This window comes from Metopolophium dirhodum, chromosome 6, assembly GCF_019925205.1.
Source record: "Metopolophium dirhodum isolate CAU chromosome 6, ASM1992520v1, whole genome shotgun sequence".
In the NCBI taxonomy this organism is placed as follows: domain Eukaryota; kingdom Metazoa; phylum Arthropoda; class Insecta; order Hemiptera; family Aphididae; genus Metopolophium; species Metopolophium dirhodum.
Genome location: NC_083565.1, coordinates 30496522 through 30509622, shown reverse-complemented (window position 1 = coordinate 30509622; position 13101 = coordinate 30496522). Strand labels below are relative to the sequence as shown.

At 26.8% G+C, this 13101-nt stretch overlaps 1 protein-coding gene across 2 annotated transcripts; it reads left to right on the top strand.

Moving 5' to 3' along the window:
• Positions 1-211: 211 nt before the first annotated feature.
• On the top strand, positions 212-6306 carry LOC132946793 (uncharacterized). Of its 2 annotated transcripts, XM_061016870.1 has the most exons (7): positions 212-2225; positions 3582-3775; positions 3871-4053; positions 4428-4724; positions 5126-5371; positions 5728-5886; positions 6154-6306. In XM_061016870.1, exons 2-7 carry the CDS (start codon positions 3583-3585, stop codon positions 6279-6281), a joined length of 1206 nt encoding a protein of 401 aa, XP_060872853.1. In that variant the 5' UTR covers positions 212-2225; position 3582; the 3' UTR covers positions 6282-6306. The 2 variants fall into 2 exon arrangements, 1 of the variants encoding a protein (XP_060872853.1); XR_009664775.1 differs by lacking the exon at positions 212-2225 and having other exon boundaries at positions 3439-3775; positions 5126-5367; positions 5708-5886.
• The last annotated feature ends 6795 nt before the right edge of the window (positions 6307-13101 follow it).

Sequence of the window (13101 nt, the reverse complement as noted above, 5' to 3'; positions counted from 1 at the left end):
AGAAAAAAAAACTAAAAAAATTGAAAACTGACAATGTCCGTAAAAGGCTCAAAAAGAGTCAAAATATTTTCAAAATTTTATGGTGTATAGAAAATGCTAATATAAACATTCAGTGAATTTTTCAAGTATCTACAGTCATTCGTTTTTTAATTACAATAAAATAAGAAAATTATTGCATGAGAAATCGAGTGGATATCAAATGTTATAAAAATATAAATTTTAGGCGCTCATAAAAATTTAATTTAAGTTTCTTGTAGATATTTTTTTTTTGATAATGGTAAACAAACTTTATGAGTAATCTTATATTACATTTTCAAATCTTAGATTTAAAAAGAAAAATTTTCATGAATTCTCAACTCAAAATAATTTGCTAATTTTCGTGATTTTTCAGTATTTTGTAAAATTTGAACTTTAAATGCTTATAAATAAAAACTGTGACTTAGGATTTTTAATTTTTTTCATCTGCCTTTGAAACAATAACCTAGGAGCCTTATATTAAATTTTCAAGCTTTCAACCGATAAAATTGTATTGATATTTATAGAAAAAAAAACTAAAAAAAATTGAAAACTGACAATGTTCGTAAACAGCTCAAAAAGAGTCAAAATATTTTCAAAATTTTATGGTGTATAGAAAATGTTAGTATAAACATTCAGTCAAAATGTCATGTCCCTACGGTCATTTGTTTTAGAGTTACACCAAAAACCAAAATCGATTTTATCAAAAACAGATTTTGCGTAAAAATTCCCGTTTTTCCTTAATTTTTCTTTTGTTTTTCACATCGATTTTGAAAACTACTAGGAAATTTTTACTTTTGACCTCCCAAAGTACCAACTAGATTCACTTTCCTATCAGAAAAGTTACTGTTGAAGAAAATCCAAGCACTTTTACTGTCCTAAAAGGTGATGACAGACACAAAAATAAAAAATTAAAAAAAAAAATTAAAAAAGAAAAAGAAAACACACATCATTGTAAAATCAATACATTCATCGCTTCGCTCAGAATCTAAAAAATAGGGTAAGCAAACTTAAAAAATAACTATAATTTTAACGCTAAGCGTAACGAGGAGAATCATTCGTTTAAGGGGCCTCGCTATAGCATTGATTTAAGGAGAATCATTTTTTCAAAGAAAATCATTTCAATTTCTAATCTCGTCGTCGCCACCCGAGATCTATCTTAGTCATAAATGATTATTAGTGTGTATGGCGTCATTGCTGGTCAACATTTCAGTATGTAATATTGTGATCATGAAAAAATTTTTATTTTTCACTCCAACATTCGATTTTAATTCCAACAATACGTTGCAACGAAGGGGCACGGCTGCTTTCGGGGTCCAGTGGCCACAGCGAGGCAGACACTGTGCACAATTTAATAAATGTATAATAGTACCTACTTATGTTGATTATTTATTATCCTTTTAAATATCAAATTTATTTGTATTGACTTGTATTAACGAAATTGAAAATAATTAATAATAAATAGCCTTCTTTTGGTCAATTTTGATATCAATCAATTTTGTCATATCACTTCTTAGTGTTAACGTGGATTTGTTTTTAGGTTTGCTGTTGATTACAATACATTATATTGGTGTCTTAACAATCAATAACGATGGGTCAATTTGAATGTACAAATCGCATATACAACAGCAATGATGAGCTTATTATACAATATTCTACTACTTATAGTAGCTACAATATTCCACAAAATGCTCTTAATGCTCTGTTTAAAGTGCTTAAATATGATGCTGGTCTTTCGTTTTTACCAAAAGATTCTCGTACATTACTTCAGTGTAAATCTACAAAAATAACAAATTTAAGAAATGTAGAGCCAGGAGGTTATTACTATCATTTTGGTTTAAGTGCTGGTATAATAAAATATTCATCTATTCTGTCTTTGCCTGATGTTATTAAACAATCCAAATTTTAGCCTTTATCAAAAAACAGTTCAAGCCAATTTTGGCCCATATTAGCTTACATAGTTCCTCATCATGAACATGTCTTTCCTGTTGGAATATATCACGGTCATCAGAAACCACAGAATAGTGATGACTTTTTAAAAAATTTTGTTTCAGAAGCTGTTTTCCTTACATCTGATGGTATTTATATTAATAATATAAAGAAAAATGTTGTTATAGAAGTGATATGTTGTGATGCACCTGCGAAGGCCTTCCTCATGAAAGTTAAAAGTCATTCAGGGTTTTTTTCTTGTACACGCTGTACAATTGAAGGTGAATATCAACAAAGCCGTGTTTGTTTTCCTTACTTAGAAAATGGTATCACTATTAGAACACATGATGACTATGAACAAATGAAACATGAAGAACATCATACATCCATTACAACTTCAAGTATTTGTTCAATTTCAAATGTAGATATAGTTCAATCATTTTCCATGGATTATATGCATTTAGTGTGCCTAGGTGTTATGCGTAAATTAATTCATTTATGGATGGGTTATACTAAAGCACCCATGAATATACGAATACCTAGCTGGAAAATAAATCAAATAAACAATGCACTTAATAATATCAAGATAAACAGTATCACAAAAGATTTCTCTCGCAAACCACGAGCTCTTGTAGAAATAAACCGCTGGAAAGCAACTGAGCTTCGTCAGTTTTTACTATAATATACTGGTATGGTTGTGTTAAAAAATGTATTAGCTGATGATTGTTATCAAAACTTTTTAATACTTTCTATCAGTATGAGAATTCTTTTAAGCCACAATCATAAAAAATTTGTTAACTATGCTCAAAAGTTACTAGACCATTTTGTCAAAACATTTGAGCAGTTATATGGATCACACTTAGTTTCTCACAACGTACACGGGTTATTACACTTAACTGAAGACTATAAAAGATATGGACCATTGGACAACTGCAGTGTTTTCCCGTTTGAGAACTATATGAAGAATCTTAAAAGAATGCTTCGTAAGCATGATAAACCGCTACAACAAGTTGTGAAACGGTACGAAGAACAATCCCCTAGTAATACCAATGATCAAAATGAAACTAAAAACAAACTAAATTTGACTTCAAAAAAGCCTGATTGCTATATTTTACCCAAAGAAGGTGATGTGGTTCAAATTGATTCAATTATTAAATCAAACGATCATAATTTAGAGGCTATTACTGGACAAAGGTACTTGATCAAGGATCGACGACCTATTTGAAACTCCGCTGCAATCATCTAAAATCGACATTTTTCTGGTCAAGAATCTTTCGGAAAATACAAAAGAGTGGAAAATATCAGATATAAAAAATAAATTATTGTTCTTTGAATTTGAAAACCAACAAAATATAACAATGTCTATTCTGCATAATTAATATAGTTATAATGTATGATAAATAAAATTGAAATAATTATTATAATTTAAATATTAACAAATATTAGTACTCATTTAAATTATTTTATCATATATTTAGATATATTATACAAGTATTATGTGGTATAAAATTTATTTTAATATAAATATTCATCTCGGTATTCATTATTTCTATATTGAATATATGCTGTATATATTTCTTTATTATTAAATATCTTTTCAAAAAAATGGACTTATTTTAAAATCTTTCATTTTATAGTATGTGGACTGTTGTGTATTTTGAAGCTGATAATACGGTAGACGTTGTACCAAACTTTTGGTTCAAGAACGGTTTATGTGAGTGGCCTAATAAAACCAATAGAATGGATACCAAAACAACAATTAAACGTAGGATTAAACCTGATGAAATACATTTTAAAAAACATAAGGCAAGGGTTATGTTGACCAACATTGGTAAGTATTATTTAGTAAAATTACAAAAAAAACTATAATAATCTATACTTAATATAACATAGATAATAATAATAGCAAATTTATAATTTTATTAGCTAGCTTTGAAGAAGCTGAATCCAAAGCAACCAAGGCACAAGTAACTTCAGAATTGTCATCTAATGAAGATCATATTATTAAGGCTACAAAAAGTGTCAAAAGAACCAAAAATAACATACCCACAGAAACAGTTGTATCAAAATTACTAAATCCTCCAATATACTTAGAAGAGTCTGATAACGGTTTGTATTGAAACTTTCTTAGCATTTATAATTTATGTGTTATGTCTTAGTGGTGATTTATTTTATTTTAATCTCTTCAATGTATGAACTTTTGTCCAATATACAATATATAACTATAATATAACATTAGATGATATATTAATAATATAATGATAATAATGATAGAAGTAATATAATTTAACTTTCTATCTATTCAAGAGTAGGTATACAATATAAAGAAGATAAGAAAACAAAATAATTTTATTATTATAATAAAAAATAATAACTTCTATTATATCTTATATTACCTATATATCTTTTATTTGTCTTTCATCTAAGCATAACTTTAAAACATTTTAAAGAATTGGTGATTTCTAAACAGTATTTTATTTCAGAATCAACAGCAGATGATTCTGATAAGGATATAAGTTATAGACCAGGAAATATATCTGACACGACATTGTTACATGATTCAAATAATAAATCTCTTGAAAATGAAACTGAAACCACTGGTAATGGGGAAATTGATTTAGAGACTACCATTGATATTCCTGAATTTTCTGGATCAGCACAAAAAAGAATGAAAATGTCTTACAAAAATGATCATTCATTATCGACCCAGGAAAACCACATTCCAGAACATGGCTTATTTATTTCACCATCAACTGCTGCAGAAAATGAAACTGATCAATGTATGTATTATAATTATTACTGTTTATTGATTAATATACTGAAGAAAAAGTTCACTTAAAGTAACCAAATTATTTCTTTAATTGAGTACATATATTTAATGTACTTTAAAAAAATGTAATTCTTATAAACCAGTGGAACCATAATAGTAATTTTACTTAGAACTGATAATTTGTAGACACTAGTGAATAGCTATTCTTACATTGGAAAATAATAAACTATATTGACTAACATAAATAAAAGGATCCCACATTTTGGGGTGAATATATCTATACATTTTAAGTATTTGATATACTATAAAAATAAAAGTAAAAAAAATATTCAATACATAATTATATTATACTGTTTTTTAAGAACTATTTTTTTATTATTAAACATAAGATTTGCGTACTTATTATTTCAGCTTTCAAAAAATTCATAAAAAGATCTCTTACAACTCTAAAATATGATGTTGAAAGTATACATAAACGTATGGATGTTTTTGAAATATTACTGGAAAAAATTGATGACAAGCTTTCAGCAAAGTCAAACAGTTTTGCTGAAACTTTTGCCACTCATGAAGACATTAATATAATAGAAACTGACTTCGATCTTAGTCAAATGGAAAACAAATTAACTAATGATTCCTTGTACAGATCTTCTGTGGTATGTAGTTTATTAAGATGTTAATAAATAAAAAAATCATTATGATATGCTACATCTAATATACACAAGTATTATTTTTAATATGTAATAATTCAATACAATCATTGTTAAAATGCTTTTATGTATAGGTACCTAATCATTTTTTTGTATTACATTATTTCTTTTTTCTATCAGTAATTATTTTCTTTAAATAATATAAGATATTAAAGAAGTTCAGCTAAAATTTAACATTTAAATAAGTTAGATAAAATGCACCTTGGTAATTAAATAAATTAGATTTATTAAAAATAATACTTATATGTATCACATAATTATACTAATGCATAACACGGTTCTATAGAATAAATTATGTTTTATAAGTCAAAACTTTATCTCGATTTTTGAGCAACTCTCTGCCAGAAACCATCCGCAAAATGATGCAAACATTGTTTAGTGACACATTTCTCATGAATTACTCTTACATTGGTTTCAAGGGAAAAAATCAATTTTCAACTTTACAAAGTTGCAGTATTATATTTGGTAAGTAAAAACATAAAAATACATACAAAAATTTGTCTAGAACTAGTGTTGTAAGTGAGCTTTACCAAGAATTACTGAATATGTACAAAAAATTTCATCAAAATCTGTCAAGCCATTTCGGAGGAGTATGGCAACGAAAACTGTGACACGAGAATTTTATATATTAGATATTTTTATATATTTATAATTTCTATTTGTAAAAATTAAAAATGTAATATAATATAACATTATAGTTAATTTTTATTAATTTATTATTTTGAATTTTAGAAGCAGTCCGCTCTATAAAAAAATTTGCAGACATTCCAAATATGGAAGTAGAGAAACCATTGAAGAATTGGATAGCTCAAGCTGCACAGCGAGAAAAACTAAAAAAACAAAAAAATGATCAAAAATGAACATGCCATTAATTAAAAAAATTAATAAATCCATTGATTAATTATAATTGAATGATATTTTTTTTTTTGAACTTAATTAAATCTTCTACTCATTTCTTCTTCCTTATCATATATTCTTTTCATCAAAATACAACATAGGTAGTTATATGTTATAGTTGTATGTTATATGTTATATACAAGTCATATTAGAATATTGGTTAATTGGTTAAAGTTTATTTGTCTGCAAATAGTTTAAAAGTATCATGGATGAATCATGTAAAAACATTTGATCCTAAACATTTTTAAAATATATCTAATTAATTATATAAGAAACATTTGGTTACAAACATTTTTAAAAATATTGAAAAACCGCTGAAAATGGGATTTTAATTTCTAACGCTTTGTTTATCATCATAGAAACAAATAAAAAATAAAATTATACAATTAATTCAACTTATAGGCTATAATAAATAATAAAAATATAAAATAACCAGACTCCGCTCAGAATCATTTTTCTTATACAATGATATATCATTGAATTCAAGTTTAATACAATCCATTATACATTAACCCATTTGTAACCTACTGTACAGCAGAGCAACATCCATCACTTACCCGCTTTTCTTTAATTACGTTTAAAATATTATTCCATTATTTTTATTATTCAAACATAACAAAATCGATCAATTATTATATTTTTACGAGATTTGCTTAAAAAATCGTTCTACATTTTTGATGTGTAACAAACGCTTATATTTGATAACCTAATGAATGGTTATCGGAATTTATCTGTTCTCAATAACCAATTATTACATTCGATAAACGATTCCTGAAAGTTACTCGACTTATTAAGTTCTTATGAGTTTTCAAATTGTTAATTTTTAATTATATGAACATTATTTTCGAAGAGCTGGAGTTACATTTTCCTTGTACTAATGATTGAATTAAGAGTAAATTTATAAGAACGTCACGCTAGCACATGGTTATTAGGTACTTATTTGTTATTATTTATTACTTATTACTAGGCCCGGAACTTGATGACCTAAAAATCTTTAAAAAATACACACACAAAAAAATGTTAAAATGACTTATAAACATCAACAAATGACTTAAAAAATGACCACAGAAATACCAAAAATTACTTTATAATGACCTAACATTTTTAAAAATTTAATGTTAAAATAATTACGTTTTATACAATTTATGGGTCATAAATCGTATTAATTATAGGTTCTAGCTCTTTAAAAATGTTTACTCTCAAAAGAGCCTTCAAACAATTTTTTTTGAAATTTGAAATAATTCGATCAACTTTCACTACAGTTTATTAAATAATCGTAGATTGCTACAACAAACGATAAAGTTAATGTACGTCGATAATCGACAAGCGTATGGATGGAAACTAAATATATTACGCTGAAGTTAGATCTTAAGGAACACAGTTACTGTGCTACCTTTAAAATACACTCTAAGATTAAAGTTAACTAAACTACACTTGTACTACTGTCTACTGAACATTAGGTAGGTAACTTAATGTTTTCTCTTGCTGGATGCAGATTCATACCTTACCATAAATACGGGTTGGCGTACAGACATCCTCTATTGTTATATATTTTAACATCTTTATAATATAATATGATAATATTTTATGCTATTATATAATAAATTATTTAAAAAAATCGTATTGATAAAATTGCTCCCATCATTCTACCGTTTTTAACGAATATTTCTGAAAAAGTATAAAATATACCAAATATAACTACGATTCCACGAGTTAATGCCTAAGAAACAGCTATGTAAAAAATGTTCCATGTATAAGTTAAAAAGTTGTGATCTAAGATTATTAAGTAGTAAGTAATGACTATATTTTAGTTATTGTTCCTAAATAATTGTTTTTGTGTAAAGATTTAAAACTGTTGGTATAGTGTAGTCAAAATGTAAAATACTAAAGTCTCAACCACCAAAAAACAAAATTATGGTTTTGATCATAACCTACGTGTAAACTATTATAAAACATAGTATCCGACGGATACACAGTGTACTAACTACTAAGATTATGACTAATCGTTATAATTTATGAACTTTATCGTTTTATCATTAAATTTGTATGCAGAAATTAGAAAGTGTTTTCGGTGGGATATCATTATATCTCACATATTTTTTGTACAATACGATGTTATGAATTATAAATATTTTTAAGTAATAATTTTAGTTCTATTGTATTTTATATTTTTATGGAATGTTCATCGGTTCATGATGAATAGTTTAATTTTAAGCGATTAGTTTAATACATTTTATTCTTATGTAATTATTTCAGTATTTGGGTGTAGCACTCTATAGGTATTTTGTACCTTTAAGACACTCTATAACCTTGGTAAAGAAAATATAATAATATTTCTTTGGTGCTTACTCTGTCACTCCCTCTCTCTCTCTCACACACACACGCCACACACTGTTTCCAAACAAACACGTATTCTATACGATACACGTGTGCTCAAGCTCACGCACGCGCACGCACATTACGTACACTCTCTGCACGTACACTCACAATGTATTGTATTAGAAGAAGGCACAAAAGCCGCCGACACTGTAGCAATAACCCCAAGGCCACTCGTCCGGAATGCGACGTTGTTAAAATTTAACGATTGGTATAGTGATAATACCCCGCGGACACCTCTACTCTGTTCATGAACCCCTCGAAAAGACCCATTACACTGCGTGTTTGAGCAGCTGCTGTGCGGCGCGATCGCAGCTGAAGTATTGAAAATAATATTTTTTCTCGTAGTATTGATGATTTGAACACGTCTAATTTACTTTCCTCGCTACAAATTTTTGTTTCGAGTTGTATCTTTGAAATTACAATAGTTATATTATTACAAAACTTTTGCACGACAATGTCGAACACAACTGTACAGATTACAGGATTATTACATCGCAAAATATATTATGATAAAATCCGTTTATTCGTTATTGACTTTTATAGGCCCTTAGTAGACGGTAATCGGAATAAAAGTCCCCAAACTGCCATATTACCCACAACCACATGCAAATGGTTAAACAAATATTTTTTGCACGTTAATTAGTATCTATAATTACCACATTATTAATATTTAATTACAAACACGTATGTTATATTATATTATACTATATTATATCATTCAAAAAATTATATGTAGTGATAATAGAATATTAATGATAATATTATAAATAATATATTGTTTTAAATTACGATAATATGTTATGTGTAATTCAACTTAACGACAAAAATATGTGAATTATAATATTCTCAGACAACATTTTTTTGTTTAAAAATATTATGATAACATAATCATGAATAATATTAGTATAAAGTAATTTTAATAATATTATTATCATTACAGAATGCTGTCTGGGTTGTTGTTTCAAATTTTAGAAAATTATTTATAATATTATATATTTATATATATATTAATTTTTTGAATGATACAAAATAGTATAATATTATAATATAATATACGTATTTGTAATTAAATATTGATAATGTGGTAATTATAGATACTAAATACTAATACAATTAACGTTTACAAAATAATTGTTCAACCATTCGCATATGGTTGTGAGTAATATTGTAGTGTAGGGATTTTTTTCCTATGATCGGAGATTTTTTTTCCCGAGGAAGTTTTAGTAATAAAATTAGTTCTATTGTATTTTATATTTTTATGAAATGTTCATTAGTGCATGCTGATTAATTTAATTTTAACCAATTTGTTTAATACATTATATTCTTATGTAATTATTTCAGTATTTGGCTGTAGCACTGTATGTACCTTGTACCTGTACAACATTCTATAACCTTGGTAAAGAAAATATAATAATATTCTTTCCCCTTAGTGCTTCCTCTATCTCTCTCCCACACGCCACACGCTGTTTCCAAACAAACACGTATTCTATACGACTAAAGTTATTGACTATATATACGATACAGGTGTGCTCGAGGTCACGCACGCGCACGCACACTACGTACACTCTCTGCACGTACACTCACAATGTATGGTATTAGAAGAAGACACAAAAACCGCCGACACTGTAGCAATAACCCCAAGGCCACTCGTCCGGAATGCGTCGTTGTTAAAATTTAACGATTGGTATAGTGATAATACCCCGCGGACATCTCTACTCTGTTCATGAACCCCTCGAAAAGACCCATTACACGGCGTGTTTGAGCAGCTGCTGTGCGGCGCGATCGCAGCTGAAGTATTGAAAATAATATTTTTTCTTGTAGTGTTGACGATTTGAACACGTCTTATAATTTACTTTCCTCGCTACAAATTTTTGTTTCGAGTTGTATCGTTGAAATTACAATAGTAATATTATTACAAAACTTTTGCACGACAATGTCGAACACAACTATACAGATTACAGGATTATTACATCGCAAAATATATTATGATAAAATCCGTTTATTCGTTATTGACGTTGAATTACACTTAACGACAAAAATATGTGAATTATAATATTCTCAGACAGCATTTTTTTGTTTAAAAATATTATTATAACATAATCACGAATAATATTAGTATAAAGTAATTTTAATGATATTATTATCATTACAGAATGCTGTCTGGGTTGTTGTTTCAAATTTTAGAAAATTATTTATAATATTATATATTTATATATATATTAATTTTTTGAATGATACAAAATAGTATAATATTATAATATAATATACGTATTTGTAATTAAATATTGATAATGTGGTAATTATAGATACTAAATACTGATACAATTAAATTTTAAAAAATAATTGTTCAACCATTTGTATGTGGCTGTGAGTAATATTGTAGTCTAGAAATTTTTTATAATAATATTTAAATATTTTCCGACAAAATTACTATCTATGATAAGATAAAATAAATTCAAGAGAATTGGATCAGTGTATGGGCATGACGTATAGAGATTTAAATTGAGTTGTATTACTTGTATTGAAATATTCGATATTCGAAAATCGTTGAAACTCTTAAAACTATTTTAAGTCATCGGTAATCTTGAATTAGTTAATTAAATAATGTTTTAAAATTGTTAATTATATCATTGTTTGCCGAATATCCGAAACTATATATAATAATAATATAGACGTGCGCACGGGTGCAACGAATAGTGGTTTCGCCGAACCTATCCCACAATTTATTTAAAAGGCTCATATTATATACTATAATATCTATACAAACGTGGACTTATAATTGTCCCTAAAAAATGTTTCAAATAAACTCGTTATTAGTTTTTAACTATAATTTCTTCATTCGAGGACATAAATGCGACGATGTTATGGATATTTTTTACTTTTACCTCATATATGCCCGAGTAACTAAGGGCAACTATTTATGCATAACAATGACGAATACATTTCTACCAATTTCCACTATACTATTATAACCTGTAAAATAATAGCAACCATTTATAAACAATTTTTTTTTTTGGATTTTCATCGTTAAACTGAATCTCAAAATCCTAGTGTAAATACCTCTTTAAAATGTGAATTTTGAAAAAATTGGGCACTACTACACGGTAGTCGGTAGTACGAAGTATTGTCAATATTTCAGGTATCTAGCTATCATAGTTTAGGTTCTATATACGTTTATCAGCCAGTAAGGACACGGTCGATTATATATATATATACTATATAGATATAATAAGCTATATAAATAAAAAAAAAATATATATAGATATTATAATAGGTATAAATAATTAAAATATATATATATTGAATTATTATATGAATGTTTAATGTCAAAGAAAATTTATAAAATGTTGTGATCAGTCACTTGTATAATGTACATATACAGACACAACCATGCACTTACCTAAATAATTCGTTTTTTTACAAGAGTCAAGAAGGAATGATCTAAAAGTTGCTTATCTATTTATTATAAATTATAATATTTAGTTGGTTCTTTTTAAAAAGGTCATTTTCAAATGTTATCGTTTTATTACGGTCAAAGGAAAGTTATCGACGAATTTCGGATAAATGATATATTATATTGGGCGATTGTAAACTCCGCCAGAATACCGGTTAGATAAAAAGGTAATTAAAAGGTCTATTGTAAACTCCAGCAGTTTTATTTTCTTACCTGAAATGGGTGTATGTAAACTCCACCACTTTTATTATGAATATTATATTATATGAATTGTATGCTCTTAGCCGTTAGAGAATTTTTAATTTTTGACTTCATTTTGATATATTTTATGTAAAATGTATTATTTATTTATAACTATTATATTTTAATATGGACGATTATTAATTAATATTATGAAAATTATTATATCAATTGTACGCTCTTATCCGTAAGATAATTTTTAATTTTATTTATATTTGGCTTCTATAACTATTATATTTTAATGTGGACGACTACTGATTATTATTATTATCCTTTTTTTTATTTTATAATAATAATTATATTAATTTTATACTGTTCATTGATTTTTTTCACTGGCGGAGTTTACATGACCTCAATTTTACCTGATATTTTTCAGTGGCGGAGTTTACATAATCCCAATTTTACCTGTTTTTTTTTACTGGCGGAGTTTACAGTAAAAAAAGGTACCTGTGTCGGAGTTTACATGCGCCCATTATATTAATATGGTATATTATCAATTATCATAATTAAAAAACAAAAGTATGTACATGTATTTTGTCAAATAAATTAAATGAATACAAAAAACTGGCTACAATTAATTATTGTTAAGTTATGCATAGCAATGAACGTTATGAAAATACAATATTTTATTTTAGTTTTATTCTTATAGGCTATAGTCTATATGAAATAGGTTAACTTATACTTATACAATTTAAAATTATTATTATTTG